General features: G+C 38.3%; 1 protein-coding gene across 1 annotated transcript in view; it reads right to left on the bottom strand.

Moving 5' to 3' along the window:
• PAFAH1B1 (platelet activating factor acetylhydrolase 1b regulatory subunit 1) overlaps positions 1-23,680 on the bottom strand; it is a 56,760-nt gene that overhangs the window by 16,878 nt on the left and 16,202 nt on the right. Inside the window, exons 2-5 of the mRNA XM_063297099.1 lie at positions 13,582-13,793; positions 9,387-9,471; positions 6,301-6,375; positions 1,898-2,104 (exon numbers count right to left, since the gene is read on the bottom strand). Coding sequence (XP_063153169.1) covers positions 1,898-2,104; positions 6,301-6,375; positions 9,387-9,471; positions 13,582-13,613 — 399 coding nt within the window. The 5' untranslated portion in view covers positions 13,614-13,793. The remainder of the gene's footprint in view (positions 1-1,897; positions 2,105-6,300; positions 6,376-9,386; positions 9,472-13,581; positions 13,794-23,680) is intronic.

Below are 23,680 nucleotides of genomic sequence, written 5' to 3'. Positions count from 1 at the left end.
GACTCAGAAGCCACATTCTTAGGAACTCCTGAAACCACAAAAGCCTTTTTTAAAGTATACTTAACAATTCAATGGTTCAGAGGGAAGCATTATGTTATTTTTTCCCAAATAATATCATGAAGCTTTACTCTAGAAGCAACACAGGGCATCTCAGCCTTTTATTTACTTATCTGTATGCCGCCCATTCCGGAAGACTGGGCAACTAACAATCAGAAACATCACTGAGCAACCTCCTCCCCATAAAAATAATAAATAAACCCACCCATAAAATAAACCAAATGCAGTATCATAATTATACAAAAAAAAAAGAAAAAGAAAAATGTACAGAAATATGCATCTGCCAAATTCAAATCTTCAATCATAGCATGCCTTCTTCCTGAGCTTGACAGAAAAAAAAAACAGGTCTTAACTCTTCTCCAGAAACCCAGAAAGAAGTAGCAGGATGGAACTCGGTGGGGAAGGAATTCCAGAGTATGGTAACAGCAGTAAAAACATTTTTTAAAAACCTGCTTCCAAGGCCCCTTGAGATGGCAAATTCATACAGACGGGACGTGGAAGGAGCTGACCCTGTTCAACTTGTTCAGACAGGCAAATAAATATGGGAAAATGTGGTCCCACAGACAGCCCAGTCCAGAGTCATGCAGGGCTTTAAAGGTGACAAGCAGGACCTTAAACAGCACCTGGAAGCCAACTGGCAAGCAATGCTCCTGAAGCAATGGGATCACCTGAATATATCGGGGTCCACCCATCATTGACTGGCCCCCATGTTTTGTACCAGCTATAGCTTCAAAATGCTTTCCAAGGAGTAATCCCAACTGGGAGGTGACTAAGGCATGAGTGACTGTGAGCAGGGCCTCCTGATCCAGGAAAGGCTGAAATTGGCACACAAGCTGTAACTGCACAAAAGCCTTCCTGGCCACAGCTGCCACCTGCTGAATGAGCAGGAGCTGAGTCCAGAAGGACTCCCAAATTGTGAACCACGTTTAATAGGGGAGTATAACCCCATGGAGAGTCAAATAGGGTATTTCCACAATACCCAAAGACACTCTGCCCTGGAGGGATTCAGTCTGAGCCTGTTCCACCCTACCCAGACCCTAACAGCCTCCAGGCAATGAGTCAGCACTTGTACCACACTGTCTGTTTGGCCTGGGGTCAAGATATATAGCTGGGCATTGTCAGCATACTTATGATACTGCCCCATGCTGAGGGACTGTTATTTCCTTGACAAGATTTTTTTCTAACAACAAAACACAGCCCTAATTCTCATCAGGATGGCCAGGCTGGGCTCCATCACTTTAAACTATAATAGCAACATATAAGATCATTTTTCAATCCAATAATCTCCAATAATTTAAAACTAGTATAATAAACTAGGGGTAAAAGCTAATCATCTCCATGGCCGCCTTCTATTCTAGATGAAATAATAAATAGTGGTAGAAATGTAAAGGGTTGGGGGAAGGATAGCATTTAAAAAATATATATATATTCCCAGTTTTATTGCTTTTCTCCCACCATTTTCAAAAATCTTTACAACTCTAGATTGAGAACAAGGCAAAATGAGATTCAAGCTCAGGTAAGTGTTCATATCGATTAGTTCTCACCCCCTGCCAGCTACAACCAAAACATGGTGTGTTCTTGTTATTTTGGTCAGATGCTAAAAACTCCTGGGGCAATAAAAAAGAAGTTATCTGAAGACACATCTCAGATGACTTGCACTGTGTCCAGAAATGCACTGGTGGTGGTGGTAGTGGTGGTGGTGGTGGTGGTGGTGATGATGATGATGATGATGATAATAATATCAGGTTTCAAAGGACCAGCAGCCATTATTATTCAACCATACTGGCTTTGCACCAAACATTTAGATACAAAGTGTGTGTGCAAGTTCCGAAGGTCCTACCTTTATTGTGGCATCCTCTGAAGCTGAGACCATAACACTGAAAACTGGATGGAAAATTACTCTTGTGACTGGACTCCTGTGCCCACTTAATGCGTATTTTTCTGGAGGACGGGGAATCCATTCTTTAGGATCTCGCTTCTGACCAAGAGGCCCACCTGATGTAAATTCTTCTTTAGCTTCATTTAATTTGGATTCTAATTCCATAACCTAAGTTTCGAGAGAATCAAAAGAGAAATAGCAAAAGATATTAAAAAAAACCTTCACACCCTGGCTTTTTCAACAGGCGTTCAGACTGAGAATTTTGTGAGCTGCTGGCTCTTGTAATCTGGAAATTAATGGATGTCGGGTTTTATTTTTTCTCTGGCACTGGATTTTTTAATTGTATTTTTTTATTATTTAGACTTTGTACTTGTTAACTTTATTTACGTAACTAAATTTATGTAAATTAGCCACCCAGAGTTGGTTTTGATTGGAGAGGCAGAGATATCCTGTAAGTATATATATGCATACAAATGTACTAAAATATGCCTTAGAGAATAATTACAGAACAGTCATCTCCAAACTCCAACAACCTAAGAGACGGCTTTATACATGGACTTCACCAGATGGACAACACCGAAATCAGATTGACTACATCCTTTGCAGACAAAGGTGGCGGACATCTATACAGTCGGTAAAAACAAGACCTGGAGCTGACTGTAGTTCCAATCACGAACTTCTTCTTGCACAATTTAGGATCAGACTAAAGAGATTAGGGAAGACCCACAGATCAGCTAGATATGAGCTCACTAATATTCCTAAGGAATATGCAGTGGAGGTGAAGAATCGATTTAAGGGACTGGACTTAGTAGATAGGGTCCCGGAAGAACTATGGACAGAAGTTCGCAACATTGTTCAGGAGGCGGCAACAAAATACATCCCAAAGAAAGAGAAAACCAAGAAGGCAAAATGGCTGTCTGCTGAGACACTAGAAGTAGTCCAAGAAAGAAGGAAAGCAAAAGGCAACAGCGATAGGGGGAGATATGCCCAATTAAATGCAAAATTCCAGAGGTTAGCCAGAAGAGATAAGGAATTATTTTTAAACAAGCAATGCGTGGAAGTGGAAGACGACAATAGAATAGGAAGGACAAGAGACATCTTCCAGAAAATTAGAAACATCAGAGGTAAATTCCAGGCCAAAATGGGTATGATCAAAAACAAAGATGACAAGGACCTAACAGAAGAAGAAGAGATCAAGAAAAGGTGGCAAGAATATACAGAAGACCTGTATAGGAAGGATAACAATATCGGGGATAGCTTTGACGGTGTGGTCAGTGAGCTAGAGTCAGACATCCTGAAGAGTGAGGTTGAGTGGGCCTTAAGAAGCATTGCTAATAACAAGGCAGCAGGAGACGACGGCATCCCAGCCGAACTGTTCAAAATCTTGCAAGATGATGCTGTCAAGGTAATGCATGCTGTATGCCAGCAAATTTGGAAAACACAAGAATGGCCATCAGATTGGAAAAAATCAACTTATATCCCCATACCAAAAAAGGGAAACACTAAAGAATGTTCAAACTATCGAACAGTGGCACTCATTTCACATGCCAGTAAGGTAATGCTCAAGATCCTGCAAGGTAGACTTCAGCAATTCATGGAGCAAGAATTGCCAGATGCACAATCTGGGTTTAGAAAAGGCAGAGGAACTAGGGACCAAATTGCCAATATCCACTGGATAATGGAAAAAGCCAGGGAGTTTCAGAAAAGCATCTATTTCTGTTTTATTGACTATTCTAAAGCCTTTGACTGTGTGGACCATAACAAATTGTGGCAAGTTCTTAGTGGTATGGGGATACCAAGGCATCTTGTCTGCCTCCTGAGGAATCTGTATAACGACCAAGTAGCAACAGTAAGAACAGACCACGGAACAACGGACTGGTTTAAGATTGGGAAAGGAGTACGGCAGGGCTGTATACTCTCACCCTACCTATTCAACTTGTACGCAGAACACATCATGCGACGTGCTGGGCTTGAGGAATCCAAGGCTGGGGTTAAAATCGCTGGAAGAAACATTAACAATCTCAGATATGCAGATGATACCACTTTGATGGCTGAAAGCGAAAAGGAACTGAGGAGCCTTATGATGAAGGTGAAAGAAGAAAGTGCAAAAGCTGGCTTGCAGCTAAACCTCAAAAAAACCAAGATTATGGCAACCAGCTTGATTGATAACTGGCAAATAGAGGGAGAAAACGTAGAAGCAGTGAAAGACTTTGTATTTCTAGGTGCAAAGATTACTGCAGACGCTGACTGCAGTCAGACAATCAGAAGATGCTTAATCCTTGGGAGCAGAGCAATGACAAATCTCGATAAAATAGTTAAGAGCAGAGACATCACACTGACAACAAAGGTCCGCATAGTTAAAGCAATGGTGTTCCCCGTAGTAACATATGGCTGCGAGAGCTGGACCATAAGGAAGGCTGAGCGAAGGAAGATCGATGCTTTGGAACTGTGGTGCTGGAGGAAAATTCTGAGAGTGCCTTGGACTGCAAGAAGATCAAACCAGTCCATACTCCAGGAAATAAAGCCAGACTGCTCACTTGAGGGAATGATATTCAAGGCAAAACTGAAATACTTTGGCCACATAATGAGAAGACAGGACAGCCTGGAGAAGATGTTGATGCTAGGGAGAGTGGAGGGCAAAAGAAAGAGGGGCTGACCAAGGGCAAGATGGATGGATGATATTCTAGAGGTGACGGACTCATCCCTGGGGGAGCTGGGGGTGTTGACGACCGACAGGAAGCTCTGGCGTGGGCTGGTCCATGAAGTCACGAAGAGTCGGAAGCGACTAAACAAATAAACAACACATCTCCAAATCTATATACCAAACTTCCTCAACTTGCTCCTCATGAGATATAGTGGATTACAAATGTCTTAATTCACAGATATCACAGCAAAAGGGATTAAGGGATTAATAGTACAACCTGTCTAGAAGGTATTGGTTGGGGAAAGGCTGTTACAGCCAGTCATGAAGTTGTGCAGCATAGCTTTCTAAAAGGAACTGAACAAAACTCATCATCTGCCTGGATACTCTGAATCAATTCAGTCTTTTTTTTTAAATAATACTACTACAGCAAAATAAATCCAACTTTAGCTGAGCAATAGAAATACACCATTTTCCCTTAAAAAATTACTGGATAATCCCATTTGTTATACCATCCCTTAATTACCAGTATTTTCTTTCAAATCCTTCAGGTTTGTTTAAATTTTAGGAACATCAATAAATCTGAAAGCTAAGCAAACCCAGAAAAACTGTATTTTTCTGTAAATTCCTACCTCTCTTTCAACTTGTTCAACACGTATTTTGTTCAGCCTCCAACCCTCTTTGTTATTATCCAAGGTATCCAGAGTTGGGCCTTCTTTAAAGCAATGTGAATACACACACACAGATGCACATACATACACACACACACACAAACACACAGAGACGCACATACATACATTTTATAAAAGGAAAAGAAAGATTGCCTTTCTGTTGCTTTAACATGTGCACCCTTGGTTGCACCCAATTCTGGGATCATTACATCTTACTTCCAAGGAAGTATTTTCTCAATGCTTTAAAATTAAAAGCACTGGAAAAGATACCCAGTATCACTGTATCCAGACCATGATGCTAATCGGCACATTAGGAAAAAAAAAAAAAGCTCTTCTTTCAGAATATGCATCCATTTAAATTTATAGGATATTCAGTACCCAAGGATTTTAAAAATCTGTTTTGCTAACAGCAGTCCTACCAGCAGAGATGGTCTTATCCATCGTATATATGTGGGCAGTGCATTGCAAAGTACTGGAACAATGATATATTTGGGTAATGCATCAGAGCTAACTGCATCATAACTGAGTATTTGAATTACTGAATTATTTTGATATTGAAACAATAAATTGTGTGTTTTTATACCAGAGTTTTTTGGGGGGAACTACTCTATATTATTTCCTGATAGGCCCCCTAAAACAAAGCTGTTGAATCTTACTCTACAGAACTTATATATTTTACATAGTAGAGTAAATGCTCTTTGGTAGAGTCTTTTTTAAATACAATTATAAGAGAGCACAGTGCTGTATGTTGAACCTGGATGTGGGAGATTCAGGTTCAAGAACATCCCTGACACAGAGCTCATTGGGTAATTTTGAGCCAGTCAGTAACTCTCAGCCAACTCTCCTACTTCATAGGAATAGCCTTGGGCAGGGCGGATGAAGGGTCATATACATTTTGCTTTGAGCTCCTTAGCAGAAAGGTGAAATATTAAGGTAAGAAACCAGTAATTAAAAATTACATATAGTTCATCAGAATGTTTATTTTAAATACTGCTTTAAAACTCAATGCAGCATTTTTCTTCACTGACATATCAATTTAAGCATCTACTTACTTTCTTTTGTAATCTTATAACTGATGTCCATTTTTTTTCCAAGAGCCCAGCATATTTCTTATCTAATTCTTCATTCTGAAAAAGGAGATCAAGGTCATTAAACAAATCATAACTTTTTAACAGCATTTCTCCCATGCTAGGGTTATCTTCATACTCAAGGAGAGAGGAAGAACAACTTCTAGTTTCATAAAAATGTGGAACTTAATGAAGAATCACTACAAATGGTTGCAAACACGTGTAAAATAAAAGCTATCTCACTTGATTAATATGCTAATAATGAAGTTAAATGTCAGTCAATACCAAGTTCGCTGGTTTACTGAAATGATCTGCAACACTATTACCCACCAGGAGTCCTGGGGATTCAGAAGTCTACAAATTGAAAAATCATCATTGTTGTCATTGTCACCATCATCATGTGAACCTATATTGTCCTGATCAGTCATACAAACATCTAGCTCAGGCATTTTTCCTGCAGCAGACAATCAGAAGCCTCCTCTGAAAAACTGTAAGAAGCTCTCCAGATTGTTTCCCAGATACTCAGTGGCAGATTGCCTGAAACACTATCTAGATAATCAGCACGTTTCATGGCAGTAAGTCTTACACTGGTAAACATTGCATAAAAATAAAACTGCCATAGTCTTAAGACTACAGCTAAGAACCGTCAGTAGATAAACCTGATGAATAACAGGTTAGTTAGATCTATAGGCAGATTATATAAAATATGCATAATCCATAGATATGAATGTTTATTTCAGACAGGGTAAGCAAACAAGAAGTCTTATGGTACCTTAAAGACTAACAAATTGGCTATTAGCATAGGATTTCTTGGATCTCAACCCATATTACCAGATGCATGGAGTATTTTCCTGAGAGTTATATATGTAAGAGTGTTAGGGAGGGAGAGAAGGAAGAAAACAATAAAAGGCAAGGTCAAATGAAAAATAAAATGTAGGAAGTACAGTCAGCAAAAATTACCCACAGATAATGGTCATTAACAGTTACTGGGTGTGAAGCACATTCTTGAATCAATGAGCTGATTAAAATATGCATTTTAAACTGGTCTCTGTTTAATACTGAGAAACAGTACTGAAATCTCCCAATGTTTCTAGCACAGCTGTTTCGAGATGAAAATGCTTATTTTTTAAATTTCTTTGTTTAAGGATAGTATCTATTGCTTGCTTTTTAAAAAATTTTTAATTCATTAACTCATTCTTTACCCAATTCATACTCCTCTAGCTTCTCTGTATTCTCTCATAAGGATAGAAAGTCTCCCTCATGGCTGAATAACATAAATGTTTGGCATATTCAGGTCCTCCTTTTTACCTTCTGGGGAAAAGATATTTAATGAGATTGATGGATAAGGCAGCACTCCTCTCATCGAGCTCTGTTTTCAATTACCCGAACAATGAGATTACAACTAGGACTTTTATTTGAATGAGATTTAGGGAAATGAAATTAGAGCCTCAAGTGGGTATTTTGATAAGGAAGATGAAATTCTATGTTTTCACAGCCTGAGATTAACATGTATTTAAATTGCATGTAGTCTGGAGTCATCCGAAGATTTGGGATATTTCCAGTTCATACTTAGATGGCTACTTCCCTTTCAAAGAGTAAAAGGTGAATGGAACCTCTTAATATTTATTTATTTTTATTCCGAATTTCATCACTGCCCATCTCCCTCAAAAGATCAAAAAAGTTTAATATCAAAAAAGATTAATTCATAAGGGCTGCATTCTACACTGCTTAGGCTTTCTAAAAACCTAAAATATTGTACTATAGAAAATGAATAAATGAGGTACATTTAGAGAACAATACTATAGGTATCTTCTAAAAAGTATACAATATTAAACCCAAAAAAATTAATGGAGGAAAAAAAAAGGTAAACTTGTATTAGAAACAAAAAAAAAAAACCTATTGCATAGAATATAACGTACATGCATGTAAGATAAACTTTAACAGAATAAAAAAGAATAAAAAGAAAACCGGAAGTTATTTATTATTTAGATAGCATAAAGCTAGCTATTCCACTGTGAGTAACCTAATATTGCAACTTCTGTTTGTAATTTTCAGAAATGGTCAGGAGGAAAAAAGATGAAATGGGAAGCAAACAACTGACTATAAGGAAGACCTTCCCATTCCACAGGTCAAGACAACACATAAAGGAAAGATGGCACAATTCTACTGACAGAAAATGCTCAAAGAAGAACCTGGAGCTGTTTATCATTATTGAATAAAGTCAGAAAACAGAAATTGTACATAATATAAAACTTATACCTTCTATCTACACTGATCTACTTTGCATCTTGACAAGTTGTTTGCAAAAGAGCAGAAACAGGTAATGCTCCAGCAAATCTAACAGTTGTGTCCAAGAACATTCTCTATCATAATACTGTATTTATGTCATTCTGAATTAATGGCTAGTCTATTGTAGATGTCACTAGTGTGCAACGATTATACTAATCCAACTGTCATTCGAGGAATGAACCAAACCACCAAGGAAACTGCTATTTTACACTCAAATCTTTTTTTTTAGAAACAGAAAACTCATCCTTTAACTTTCACTGTTAACGATAAAACATTTTAATTTCCAAGCATGTCGTTACAACTGTCCATACTGAACAAAGTCCTGTCAAGAATATCTAAAAGATGTTGGCTGGATTATGGTATGAATTTCTTTTTAATGTACAGTAGTGGAAAGTAGAAAAAGAATATTTTTTAATAATCACTCATTAAGTGTAGAAATTAATGGATAGCTTACTTGGTATTGTTTTGCATTTTAAACCCAGACCTTGTAGGACAACTGGTGAGCAAAGACAAGTGAAAAATCCACATTTCAGTAGCTACTTATAATCTCTTTATTAAAAAACAAAACAAAAATGAAGATATGGAGAACTGATAAACGGGATTTCCCGTTTTCTCCTGCAAATAGCAACAAAAGCAACTTTTAAAGAAAGTTGCTATTTGCAGGAGAAGCTTTTAAAGGTATTACACTAAATACAGGGCACCGCTGATAGATACTGCATGGCCACTGATGAGAGATTGTGGGAAGAACTATCCCCTAGCTGGAATACGAAAAATATACTCACCACATCGAGCTCTGCTTCCTTTTTAAAAACAGAGTATGCCTCTTCATAGCCATTAGAACGAAGATAATCTGCTATTGCTCGATTTCTAAACAGAGAGATTTGGATCATAGATTAATATCCCAGTATTTTTGAATACTCCCCAACCTATGTTATCGCCAATACTTGCTCTACCAGAACCAACATGGACAAAAAACTGGCTCCTAACTTTCATTCTGAAAGGGAAATTAGGATTCATCATGATCTGTTTGTACATTTGCATTGCTCTGTACAATATAAAACTTACCTTACAGTATATGAATTAGTAGTAACAGTAATTATTTTCCAGAGGAGAAAGGAAATCAGTCTTTGCCTGGGCTTGTCACGGGTTTCTGATGTAACTGTTCCTTCTGTCATCCTACACTGCTATACAGAGTTCGGTGTGTTAGATAAATTTCTGAATGCTGTGCAGTGGAGGGAATTACTGTGGACTTCCTATTCATTTAACATCAACATGTAAGTAATTATAAGGGGGTGGCAGAGCACCTGGAGTTAACATCACATACATTCAGCTACACACCTTCTCTTTCTTAAATCCCACTGTGGCAAATGGAAATCCTGAATGAATTCCTGGAATTAAAAATGGACTGGATGAAAGCCACTGACCAAAAACTTAAATCAGGCTTTGAAAGAATGATGGTAGAGGGTGAGGTTTCAAATGCAAGTAACTCATAAATGAGACACAGAGGTCAGGATCTTCCCTGAGCTAGCAGATCCAGATACCGGAATCTCTCCTGGATTCCCAAACAGTGGCTGTGGCACTGTACCCTTTCCTTGATAACTGAGATTAGCCTTAGAGGCCTCACTGTCTAGGTATTCCCAGATCAGTTTGCTACAACCGATTGAAAGCCTAAGCTGGTCCAAAATATCAATGTTGCAATTTTGTCTGATTCCAACTGCAAATATCATGCAACATCAGACCTAAGAGATCTGTTTATATCCAGACTCAATTTGTAGTGCTGGACTTGATCCTGAAGCCCTACGTAAGCCTTTTGCAAACAGACCTTTTCCACCCATATCCACTAGGATCATCCACGTGCTATCAACGGAGCCTGGTATATAAATATAGCATTATGACCCTAAAAGCTGCTAATTTCTTGGCAAGAAGACCATCTTTATGATTTTCCTGCCCGGAAATACTCATACAGAAGTTTTATGTTAATCAGATTTTTAAAAATCAAGGTAATATAAATGTAATTTTGGTAACTTGGTGGAGGTTTCCCCTTGGGAAGTATAGAATACATGCAACTATTATTCCACTCAATCATCTAAGGGATGTGCACTGTTATTCTGTAGTCTAAACAAGCAGCCTTTCTACTCCTAAGAATTTGCGTAACAGCAGCAGCAATGGCAACACTCGTAAAAGCAGATGCTGACCACTGCAATAATGAGGATCAACAGACACCCCTACTGAAAAAGGGCTATGACTGCAGGCAGGCTGTGAGCTAAATGAAAAGGGACACAGCATTACTGGTTTACTGAACTACGATATTATCTGACAGCAAACCAATCAGCAGAAAACTTACCATCAACTGACTCTTCAAATACTACTGAGGGATTATCAACCCAGCAAAACAGTTTTGCTTGTATACTGCAGTATTTTTGCCAAGAACATCCTGTTTGAGAAAAACTGCCTTGATGAATCTAGAACTTGCCAGAAAGCTCTTTCACACACACACATACACACACACCCCTATTGAATACTGTACGTCATCTTGGAACAAGCAAGTTAACTGCATAAATCCTAGTTCCAGGCTCAGTTTAAGATGCCAACAATAGTCCATTAAGCTTTAAGCATCTTAGAACCCAAGTTCTTCAAAGATACCATTCCAAACACCATCCAACTCATGCATTAAGATTAGCTGAGGATGTTGTGCCTTTTGAACCACCAGTGGGTTCAGTTTATAGGAGTACAGCCTATAACACATAGGTACTATATGTTAAATAAATCCATCCATTTTCAAACTCACTGTGATGGAAGGCCCAAATGTACAGTGAATGAGGAAAAGAAAGAGGAGCCTGAACGAACTCACACTTTATGGTTTCAGACTAATGCTTCTAAAGTACAGAAACGCTACAGCCACAATGTTCCCCATTCTTAAAAAAACAGACGCCCCACCTTTCTAGCTACAATCAAGGTCACTCAAGATGGCTTACAATGAAAGAATCAAAAGTCTGCATGTGAACACATTAACAGTACTGACAAATATTAACACAGTAGCAGCCGTAAGACACAGTTCAGAACAAGATTTTAACAAAATGAAAGACTACATTACTAAAATGTACACATTCTCAGGATGAAATTGAACCTTGCAATTATTCCTCAGAAGCAAATTCTGTAATACTGCTTCTAGCATAGGAAAGGCCTCGCTCAGTCGACATTATTTTCTTCTGTCAAAAGATGATGTAAGACTCAGCTTACTTTAATGAACAGGTGGTCTTGGATGGAACTGTTCTCTTTGCAACACAGAGCTCATAATAAACAATATTCACTAAGACTGCATGGACAGATTGTTATATATTGTTGCTCAATCACAGCACCAAAGAGTACATTCCCTCTGGATCCATTCCTAAAGCTATGAATCAGCCATAGCCACTTGAAAGCTCAGGCAGCTGCTTCAAGGTATACCCAGAGGCCTTGGGAGGGCCTCAAGCAGCTACTTCAGAAGCAACATCCAGAGCAGCACTTTGCTCAGTCACAAAACACCTTGTGAACTTATTTTTACAGGTACAGTAAAGACATACACAATTGGGTCATGTGCTTAGTTGGGGAGCTATATAAATGAATTCAACAAACAAACTGTAGTACAAGCCATTCTCAAAACATGTACAATAGTCTTGATCTGTCGCTGCGATCTTAGATAGATGTGTAGATCTACAGTAAATACTTGTAGGGACAATCTCATCCCCACTGCATCAACCCATCCCACCCGATCATGCAGAGGGGGCATGTTACAGACCCCGTCTGTAAGAGAATTCCATCTGGCGGGGTCCAGGAGGCGGGCCTTCTCTGCAGTGGCGCCCACCCTCTGGAACACTCTTCCTCCAGAGGTAAGAGATTCTACCTCTTGAGGCCTTCCAGAAGCAATTGAAGACCTGGTTCTGCCACCTCGCTTGGGGCAGGAAGGGAAGTAATAACACCTGGAGATGGTTAGCGCCTTAAATGGCCCCTTTAGATACACTTGAATGATGTTCCAACGGCTACCATAATCTGGATTTTATATTGTATTTAGGTTTATGTCATATTTGTATTTATATTTATTACAGTATTTTAATGTTTTTATCTTTGTTGTAAACCGCCCAGAGTCCAACCCTTTGGGGGGAGATGGGAGGTGGCTAATTAATTAATTAATTAATTAATGTGTTGTGTTTCTTCCATTTAATTTTGATGAGGAAGGAAGCCAGGCCTTATCATGCCTTTTCTTCAAGCATTTATGTCCAAATAATTTATTATTTTTCTCAAGATGTGCCCCATTTCTTTTCTGGTATTGGGGTATATCACACTGAGCCATTACCTCAGTTTATTACTGGGTGAACATGTTCTATGTATCCAGCCAACTATGTTCAATAAAGCATGGTAAAAAAAAAGACAGACAGAGAGAGCTAAGCATGAACATGTGTGAACTAGAGCTATAAGCCCATAACTGGGCATGCTAGCAAATCATGAACTCCTCCCAGCAATTTGCCAAGTTTGAGGTTATCTCACATTTATTTATTATGAATAACCCCAGCATATCTTAATCCGGTTCAAACCTCCACAGGCTTTCGGATGGAAGCATGAGGCAGCTGGGCACCCTCCAATTTTATGGGCGTCAATTCCCAGAATTCTTGAGCTATCATGGTCAGTACTAAAAATTCTGGAAGCTGCAGTTTACACATCTAGAGCGTGTCCAAGTTTGGGAAGACTGCTGTAAATCATCCCGGTCAATATACGTATTCATCCTACGTCTAGCCACTTCCCCATTATGAGACCTGAGATTAGGATTTGGAAGCAGTCTGATGTGCTTTGTTCCTTATGAACCGCCATTATCTTTTCTTTGGGAGCTGTTGCTCTGCAGTCAGATGCTGGTGTTAATTCAACCAGATTAAAACTTGACCACTGGCAGCAGTGGACTGTAGGCAAAATCAACACTAAAAGTTGATACTCTCAAGTACTCACAGCTCATCTCGTTGCCTCTGTGACAGCACCATTGTGGCTGTGATGTCAGGTTAACGTGATCCAGCTGTCTCCTCTGCGTCAAGCACCTTTGAAATTCTGTGATACACAATTCAGTCTGCCACAAAGTGGCTTCAACCCAAAAGACAAGGCGTTGTCACAGGTAAACACTAGCAAAGAGGCAGGATGCATTCAACAATGAAGAGTCATTCCATCTAGAAAATGAAAGGAAAAACAATAGTATTTTGTAGAATTTGTCAGTAGCATACAGCTTTTCCATTTAAGGATGTTCTCAGAATAAAATATGCAGAAATTTTAAGAGCTCATATAATTTTGGTTTAAAGGGTACCACCCCCCCACAAAAAACTCCCCCTAAAGTTTCCATGAGCATGTAATTTTTAATGTGAAAGAAAGAAAAAACACTTCATATGAAAGGAATAATTGCGTTGGCTGCTTTAATTATTTTATTGTATTCTTGCATAATTTAAATATAAATTAAATCAAACTTTATTTGTCCTGCCTCCCCCTTATTTTAAAAGCAGCCCTAACTCCTTAAAAATTTGACTACCCAAATCAGAAAACATCAATTTTTGTCACTTGCTAGATTAGTAGTTTATCCTAAGACAAAATGCCTGTTAAATCAATATTATGCAAAACAGATGTAGTCTTCCCCTTTAATCATCTCCCCTTTTCTCAAAATATCTAAATAAAATTTAAGAAGCAAAGGTACCACTGACACTGCAATGTATAAAATGGTGGGCTACAATTAGCCAATCAAATATTACTGAACTAGGCATTGGCCACAGAAGAATATTCTAGTACATTCAATATGCAAAGACATCAGTTGGAGAGCAGCAGATAGCAAATAAAAAAAGAATAGTAAAAGGTTTGGCAAAACAGACATTTGAAAATACTGAAATACCTCATTAATTTATATTCAGGAATATTATGAACTTTAAAAACCCAGCTTTGTAAAAAAAAATTTACAACAAATATGAAGAAGCTGGGAGATGAAATACTATGCTTAAAAATTCTTCATTCTAATTATGAAAGACATATGAAAGATAAGTATACATTAACTTCACCAAAACATTTACGTTCATTGTACTATGCTTTAGTGCACTTATGAGACCAGGAGGGATAATACAAAAAAAGAGGTTTCCTTTGCCAAATTGTAATCTAGTCAACCCACTGAGATCCTTCAATTAACATACCTGGCTATTTCATATAGACACTATTATGAATAGAATTTTCACAGGAGATCTTTATTCTCAACTGTTTTACTGGCAACAAACTTTATCAAATCCAACAAGTTATACATCTATTTTATACTTCAATGAATGCTAGATCTCAGCAACTCTTCTTGGTGGCTCAGAACTAATAACTGGGATGTTTAATATAGGGTAATATTCAGGCAAGAATACAAGGAGCAAGCAAGTATTTTGTTAAAAAAAACAAGCTCAGTTTAAGTATTTGTGTCATAAGAAAATAGTGTTCAGTAGCTTTTTAACCCAATGGAATTTCTGTTAGTTTGTTTCAAGATTTAAATGATGCCTTTGAAAGTCTAAGTGCTAAAAACAAGCAGAAAACTCAAGAAACCACAGAAAATAAACATCCAACAGATTTTTTTTGTCTAGTTTGTTTTTCTACTGGCATAAAATAGACAGGACTATGAGTAACTTGCAATTCTGTATTATGCCATAGAGGCACACAATTTGGTGCCAGAAAATAACAGCAGTCTCCAGGAGAAATATAATTTAAAGAAATGCCAGGTCAAACAATCTTTGTAATGTTTGCCTTCCCTTTTCATGCCAAGATACTTAAATAACTTTAGAAAAGCTATCAAATAAAACTCTCAAATGCAACATTAGGACAGTATCATTTACACATGCAGAGTAATACTTATTTAAATGCTATTAAACCAGTGGAATATACCTGTTTATTACAGTATGACAGATAGACCCTGAGTGCTTTTCCTGGGATGTTGCACATTCAACCACTCAACAATTTTACTACGGTCTTACAAAGCTTCCAGCTTTTGAGATTTCTAAAAGCATTTTCCCCAAATTTCTTTTATTCTTCAAATATGAGAAAATATACATTTCCAGACTGACCCACCCCAAATGGACAGATGCACTGAGAGAGTTATAGTCATGGCAATTTCCATACTATGCAATGCCTTCACTTATCTTACAGACGGTCTGAATTCTAATCATTCCGATCTACGTTCAAGCCATTTCTCAACTGGCACTATTCTGCAGCTATGCTTCTTAGAGGGCAAATGTGCTTTTTGACAATGAACTGCCCCTACCATCAAGAAAACCAAGTACTGCAAGTTCAGCTACTATGTAAAGAGCAATGTCATTAATACGTATTAAATGCCAGAAGCCGACCACTGCAATACTACCCAGTTGTCCACAGGCTGTCCAGCAAAGAAGTCTGCATCTCATGAATAATCACATAATTCACTTTTAAAAACAATAGAATTTGCAGGCAATAGGTAGGAGTGAAAGTCCATTTTACTTGTTTGTTTGTTGTTCAAATTTTGTCACCGCCCATCTCCCTCAAAAGAGGGACTCTGGGCAGTTTACAATAAGGCAACTCATTTAAAGGCAACTCCCATTAAGTTATTTGTTTATTCATTTATTCAATTTGTATAGTCACCCATCTCACATTTGTGACTCTGGGTGGCTTACAATTAAAAACATAAACAATACCAACCTCCCCTCCCCCAAAATAAAGCAACCATACAAACAATATAAAACGTTATAAACTATTAAAAACCATGCAATGCAGTCGCCAGGAGACAACAATCATTCAAGAACAGTACAGCCCTTTTATGGGCTCTACACCACTCTGATCCCCAGGCCAGATGGGAAAGCCAGGTCTTCAGGTCCTTCTGGAAGGCCATCAAGGTCGGGGCCAGCCTGACCTCAGGGTGGGGGAGAGGAATGATGTTCTATAGGGCGGGTGCAGCAGCAGCAAAGGCCCTCCTTCTGGGTCCCACCAGATGATGCTCTCTAGTGGACAGAACCCACAACAAGACTCTTCTGCTGGACCTGATGGGACAGGTAGATGTCACTGGGGAGAGGCAGTCCCTCAAAGTTATAATCCAAAGCTTGGGGGGCGGTGGAGGAATGATGCCTCTATTTTTGAAGATATAATTCACAGTACAGGATTCCACATGAAATCTGAGGACAAAACAAAGCACCTGTCTAGAACCATTTCTGTGCTTTATGCTAAATCACATCAGTTGTTTCTTTCTCAGGCATTTGGCAGTAATTTGAACCTTCCGGGTGCTGGGGAATGGTTACCATTCGGAGAAGTAAACGCACTCATGACTTCTGAAATTCCTCTCTAATTTCTTAGTAGACAAATTTTCCTCTGTGGTAATGAATTCTTGGAGTTACACATGCCACAGAGTTACCTGTTTGCCACTGGATAGTGTCTCTAAGCATTTTAAATGAAAACAACAAAAATAAAATATAAAGTTGGCCACACAACCGCTTTCCAAATGACTTTTTAAAACCAGCTTTTAAGTTTACATGACAAGGAAAATAAATACTAGCTCAGAGTGGAACATAAAACAACTCTCTTGCTTAAATTTAAAAAATTAATTGATTTGATTTATTTTTCAACACAAAGCTGATTTTATTTTTAACACAAAGCTGAATTCAAGCTAAAAATTATAAAATTTTGGCTTAGCATCTCCAGATATTTCTTTTGTTTGCTGTGTCTTGAAATACTCCTGCACATTAAAATAAATTTTGTCTCAGAAAACGCAGCCAAAAAATGCTGAAACGGGCAGATGTGCGCACATGCTCACACACAGGATATTGGCTAGGGAAGAAATATTTATGGATTAGAACCATGGTTCCCAAATTTCCCAGTGAACTCACAAGTATTCCTCGAAAATTTAAACTATCCTGTGACAACCCTGTGAGTTCACTGTAGCACTCTGGAATGACATGTGCACAGTTTGGGAACCACAGGACAAAATGAAAAAATCACCAGGACACTAAGTAGACTGAGAAAGTTTGAGAACCTCTGAGTTAGAGGAAAGAAAAATACACTACATTCCCCCAGAAATTAGATAAAAGGCAGCATGGGCCAAAGACCTTGCATTCAAGAAATACCCATGCTGGATTTGAAACACCCACAGTTGTGGTCCTCTGTTTAGCAGCATTCCCCCCCTCCATCCCCAGCCTGAATGGTTGAAAGGATGGCCAGAGAGGCAGCACAAAAATCCTCCTCACAAAAAGTAAGGAAGCAATGGGGCTTCATCACTCCACTGATGGAGTTGGCAGTTCTCCACCTGGTCTTCCGACTCAAGCGCAGATCAAACAGAAGCACACCATGCAGAGGCAGACCTGCTGCTGCCATTCTTTCCCCTCTTCTTCCTCCTCCTCCAAGCTGTGAAAAGTTCTGGTTTGACCATGTACTTGATCATGTAGTCCCCTGCAGTAGTACAGCATGCCAGAAGAGGTATGTTCTTGACTGCCTTGAAACCCACAGCCTTTCAGCCTTCTTTACAGATGAAGGAGCAAATGGGATCTATTTCCAGAACAAGAAATCAGCACTGAAGAGCTGCTCTGGCCTGTACTTTCCAGACTTAATCAGCCACTGGAACTCATTGAATATGTTTATGCTGCCTCGGAACTGTTACTTCACCTGTCAACTACATATTATGGCGATTGTGGAGATGCTTGAATTTTTCAAATCTGCCCTTGTTGAACCGAAACCCAAGCTCAGTGCCTTCAGACATTTCCACCGCTTGACTGATTTCTGCCACAAATTGCCCATACAGCTGCAGCACTTTCTCAAGAATTGCTGGTCCTTTCAGTGGCCTATGCCTCTGGGCTTGATCCTCTGTCCTCAGCTTGAGGGTCTTTTCCAATCATTCCATGTGGGGATCACATGATAGAACACCACCGGGAGACTCTGAGACATGCCAGACACTATTCCTGCACTGATCTTGGGTTAGTTTTTCTTTATGGTGCAGAGTGTAGACTCACTTTTGCAATAATGGCATGCATCAGATGTGTACTGTCTCCACGAGCCAATAAGTCCAGCAGTGTCACATTCTCATTCAAGGACAACAATTTGTGAAAACCTTTTCCATTTCCCTCAGCAGAGCCTCTGTTCATATGCTCCTAAGTTTGACTGTAGAGGAAATAAAATGTCCCATGAACATTTGCAGGAATAGACAACCATGTAAGGTGAAAACCACACACCAAAAACATGGATAGGCAATATATCCATATAACTAGGACTAGCCTGTATTTACCAACGAAGTTCAACATTCATGTGGGAAAGGGAAAAAGAATCCCTATCAAAAGAGACTAAGCCAGCTATAGCCTTTCAGTGACTGAATGTTGTTCTAAACGAGTATTTGCTTTAAATACAGAACATCAATTTTCCCCTCTCCACCAATATGCAAATTGCTATAGCCACTTATCTACGCAAGAAAGCTAAAGAGGTACACTAAGGAACAGGTGTGAGATAGAAGTTAATATTTGCTTCAAAGTTAATCCTACACTATTGGGGGGGGGGCTGTTGAGTCAGATTTGACTCCTGGAGACTACATGGACAAGTCCATCACTGTTCTAGGCAACATTTTTGGGAGTGGTCTATTATCTTCTTCTTAGGGAATAACTGGCCCCAAAGGGGCCGTGGTGGCTCAGTGGCTAAGACATTGAGTCAGAGGACCATTAAGGTCAGCAGCTCAGCAGTCCGAAATCCAAGAGCGCAAGCCGTGTGACAGTGAGCTCCAGCCAACTTGTCCCAGCTCCTGCTAACCTAGCAGTTTGAAAGCATGCAAATGCAAGTAGATAAATAGGTACCACTTCGGTGGAAAAATAACAGGGACATGAAAGGAGCCCCCTTGGGCGTTCCCTGGGCAACGGTGACATCACTGGCAAATCCTTTCAACACAGAAGCGCCTTGGTAGGTGCTTCTGACACGGAAAAAAAAAACCAGCCCAAAGTCACCCAGTTGGCTTCTGTAGCTGAGAGAGAACTAGAATTCAGGGTTTCCCACTCAAAGTCCACCAACTTAACCCCCAGATCAAACTGGCCCTTAATCCTAACTACTAAATTCAGAATTCCAGTCATGGATCAACTTTCCTTTGTCTCAATTGTATTTCACCTTGACAAGTATATACTGAAAACTGTGCCAGAAAAAGTCTAAGTACTTTGTTTCTTCCTTATTAAAACCTATTCCTAGAAATAATGGTAATAGGTACTTCAGAACCCTGCAATTGAGTCTCTACACTGTGACATTTTCTACAACTGAACTGGTCCTTCTTCAGAATGTTAATAGATGTTCAGAGCAAAATAGGGTAATTCTTAAAAGATTGTCAAGCTAAGCAGTTCATGGATTTAGAATTTGTTGCTCATAGTTATGCACCTATAATAACAGCAAAGAAATGTTTTCAAATTCAAGATGTTGCATCAAATTGTTAAAGAGGACAATAAAGTGAATCTCAATTTTCCAACCTAGCACAGTGGAATTATATGGGCATTTAGTGGTTTTGAAGAATTTTAGTTCCAGGCCAAGCTTTCATATTTTGAGTGGTGACATCTAACATTTACCAGAAAAGCCTACAAAGCAGTATAAAGTAAACTATACACAAAGAATGCACTTTTCATCATCTGAACTAGTATAAAGGAACATCTACCTCTGAGCAGCTAAGAGTTATCCATGAAAACTGAATGACCAACCCTTTCTTGGTTTTTTCATGACAGTCCTTAAGAATCTTATGATATTTTTTCTCTACCTGAATTTAATTATTTAATCCTTCTCACACAAGAGGGAATTATCAACAGGAGATTAAACTGCATTAAATAAAAGGATATGTTTTTAATGTAATGTTCTTCCTAATAAAAATAAACAATTTGATCTAAACAGCCTTACCATCAGAGATTGCAGTCATGGAACTTTATGAGATTTATTGGCAGTCCCAATCATTTTTGTCTCTGGGAGCCTTACAGAATTCAGCAATGAAAAACAGGAAATTACATCATCAAAATGAGAAAGTCCAGAAAACAAACAAAAACTATTACAAAAAACAAAATATCACATACAGCCCCCTTCACCCACTCTGACTCAGGTGAAGATACTCAAGTTTTAAGGGCTTGTTTATATAAGACCAAGGAAGAAACCATGCATATTAGTGTTGCCAAGGTATTTCTAGATCAAGGGTATGCAAACTTAAGGTTTGAAGCAACTGATTTATTGTCTATTTAACTGTTGCTAAGATCTACAATCTCCTCAAGCAGAGCATAGAGTAAGCAACAACCTTAGAATTAAATACATGCTCCATGAACTTGTTCTGCAGGGCTCAAAGTCCTGTAATTTTTTTTAATAATCCATTCATGATTATTCCAAGCTTTCTTCATTTCAGCAGAATTATTTTAGCCAGGGCAACTGGGAGCTATTTTGTTGTTGTTATCGCTAAACTCTTTAAGAATTTATTAAGAGTTTTTCAAAACTTGTGTCTAAGAATAAATGCATACAGCCAATCAATAAAAATCAAAAGGAATCTTTTTTGGGCTCCCTACCCCTTAGAATAATCCTGTCATATTTCACATGACTGTAAACACAAAGCTATTCTAAGTCCAAATGGGATGCTCATTAGAAGAAAAAAAATATGTATTTAACGAAAAGTACAAACATTACCAAAATTTCAGTAAATCATGTTGCATACATTTAATATTTCACAAGTATAACTGAGACAAATTGCCTCTTTGCTGCTATACTGAAAATGGTATGGCATGGCCCTCTCCAATATTATTCAAGTCCTCAATATACTCAGCAATGACCACAGTATCTGGGATTGCTAGAAGCTGTCATTCAATAATATCTGGAGGGCCAGACGTTCCCCACAACTCTGTTACCATTAACGAGCCAGAATTTTCTGGAAGCTGTTCATTAGCATGCAGGGGATTTGCAGAGATTAGATTAAGTCAACATTTTCTTCCCCCTCAAATTTTTTAAAAATATATATCTGACATTGAGAATTTTGATGCCTTAATGTAATTTTAAATATCAAAGTTATGCTAACATTTCACTGAAAGCTCTAACAAGAAAAAGAAGTATAGAACTGGTGTGTGTGTGTGTGTGTGTGTGTGTGTGTGTCTAGACTAAGACTTCCTCTTGCATAATTATCGAGCCTTTTTTTATTATTTTATGATTCTCTTCCTGCTCAAGAAATCCTCCTAATCAATGTAACCTCTTCACCTTTCCAAGTGTCCACCACAGTCACCACTGGAAAACTTTAATAAAATAATCTTTGTCACCAAGATGTCAAATAACTTAAAAGCCTTATAAATCTGTTTTCTCATGATTACATTGTGTAAGAAATGCACTAAATTCTCAACCATCAATAATTAGCCATATACTGCTCTTGCATGACAATGAATTAAAATATTCAGCTACAGTCTGCTTCCTATGACAGGAAATAAACTTTCTGCGCAATAAAAATATTTATGTAATTTCTCAAATATTGAAAATGTAAAGTTTACCGAAGTTAAAAACAGAATATAACCTCAATTTCAACAAATCTTGATGGAACAAACTTCTCATGTAGTAGACCAAGTTTCTGCTGAGATTTACATCATTTGCATAATTACGCTATTACATAAATCAGATTATCTGCAAAACAGCATCATCATGCACATGACATCATCACAGGAAAGATGTAAGGGGCTACTTAGGTAAATAAATTTGAATCCCTACTTCATCCAAATTAAAACATCTGTGACAGATGACTGCCCCCAATTTCTGTCTCAGCACTTCCAGCAAAGGGGACCTGCTATCTTTCTAGGTACTAGTTCCACTGTTAAACCATTCTTCCATGAGGAAAACATTCTCAACATTTAACTGGAATTTGTCTTTCTATAACTTATATCCACTCTTCTCTGTCCTACGCAATGGAATGATACAGGATAGCTCTTGAACTTTTCCACTTGAATTTGCCTTCCTGCACTAAGAGTTCAAGGTCACCTTATTTCCCACACCGAGCACCAGCATATTGGCAACAAAGGCCATGGATTTTATGAGCCTGTGTTCTTTCTGATTTTTCACTGAGTGCTTTAGTGGGCTCCATTTCAGCAACATTTCCGCTTCCTTTAATAGTGCACAAGTCTTCGAGATCTTCACTTTAGGGTTTTCATCGGCAATCTCAGCAAGATTCAGCCCTTCTGACCAAGCTATTTTGGCCAAATACATTTTTATTAGTCTTTAACAGATGCAACCCACCCCGTGCCAAGAGCCCATCTTCCTAGTAAAAGACCCTAGAAACCCATTTTCCCCCAAGATTTCCAAAACAAACCATTTGCTGCTTTTTTCTTCCCCTTTCCTGTCCTATTCCATGGAGTGGAAGGACAGATTAAAATATCCCACAAAGGCCCAAGCTGCAACTCTATATATTTGATTCAAGTGTCTTTGCAATAATTTCACACGGGTTAGCCAATTGGCTGTTCGTGAACTTAATATATCTCAGAAATTAATCTGTCACCTCCCGTATTCGTGTTTGTGAATGCATGTTAAGTTTTTATCCCGCCTTAAAACCTTAGAATCAAAAATAATTAGTAAAAACCCAATTCAAGGTTAGTTGTTACGTGCCCATTTTGCAATATTCTCTAATGCATCACATCACTGCCAGTCACACTGCAGCATTTGACAAGCAAAAAAGAGCTTTTAAAAATCTAAACATATCCCCTTTTACTACAAAAAGGTTGTCTGCTCCAGTTTAAATTTTTTTTTAAATGTATGTTTAAATGTCACTCATTGTGATTCCAGTGATATTCTATATCTTGCTGAACAGCTGAAACTTATCTAAAAGCATCCTAAAACTATTTTTATTATAAAGCAGCAAATTACTTTTGACAGATTGAAGTATCTAATGTTATATAGCCACCTTCCATTGATAAGCCGTCTCATTTGCTTAAAAATAGCCAATTAAATCTTAACTCTTGAACTCTTATTTAAAAGTTATTTTTTATACTTCATTTTCCTCTTCTGATTTTTTATTAGCAGGCAAGAAAAAAAAAAGGAACTGGTGCAGTAAGTCCTAGCATTGTATATACTTGAAATTTGG

The sequence above is a fragment of the Candoia aspera genome, chromosome 1 (genome assembly GCF_035149785.1).
Source record: "Candoia aspera isolate rCanAsp1 chromosome 1, rCanAsp1.hap2, whole genome shotgun sequence".
Taxonomy (NCBI): domain Eukaryota; kingdom Metazoa; phylum Chordata; class Lepidosauria; order Squamata; family Boidae; genus Candoia; species Candoia aspera.
This window is presented reverse-complemented; position numbering and strand designations above follow the sequence as displayed.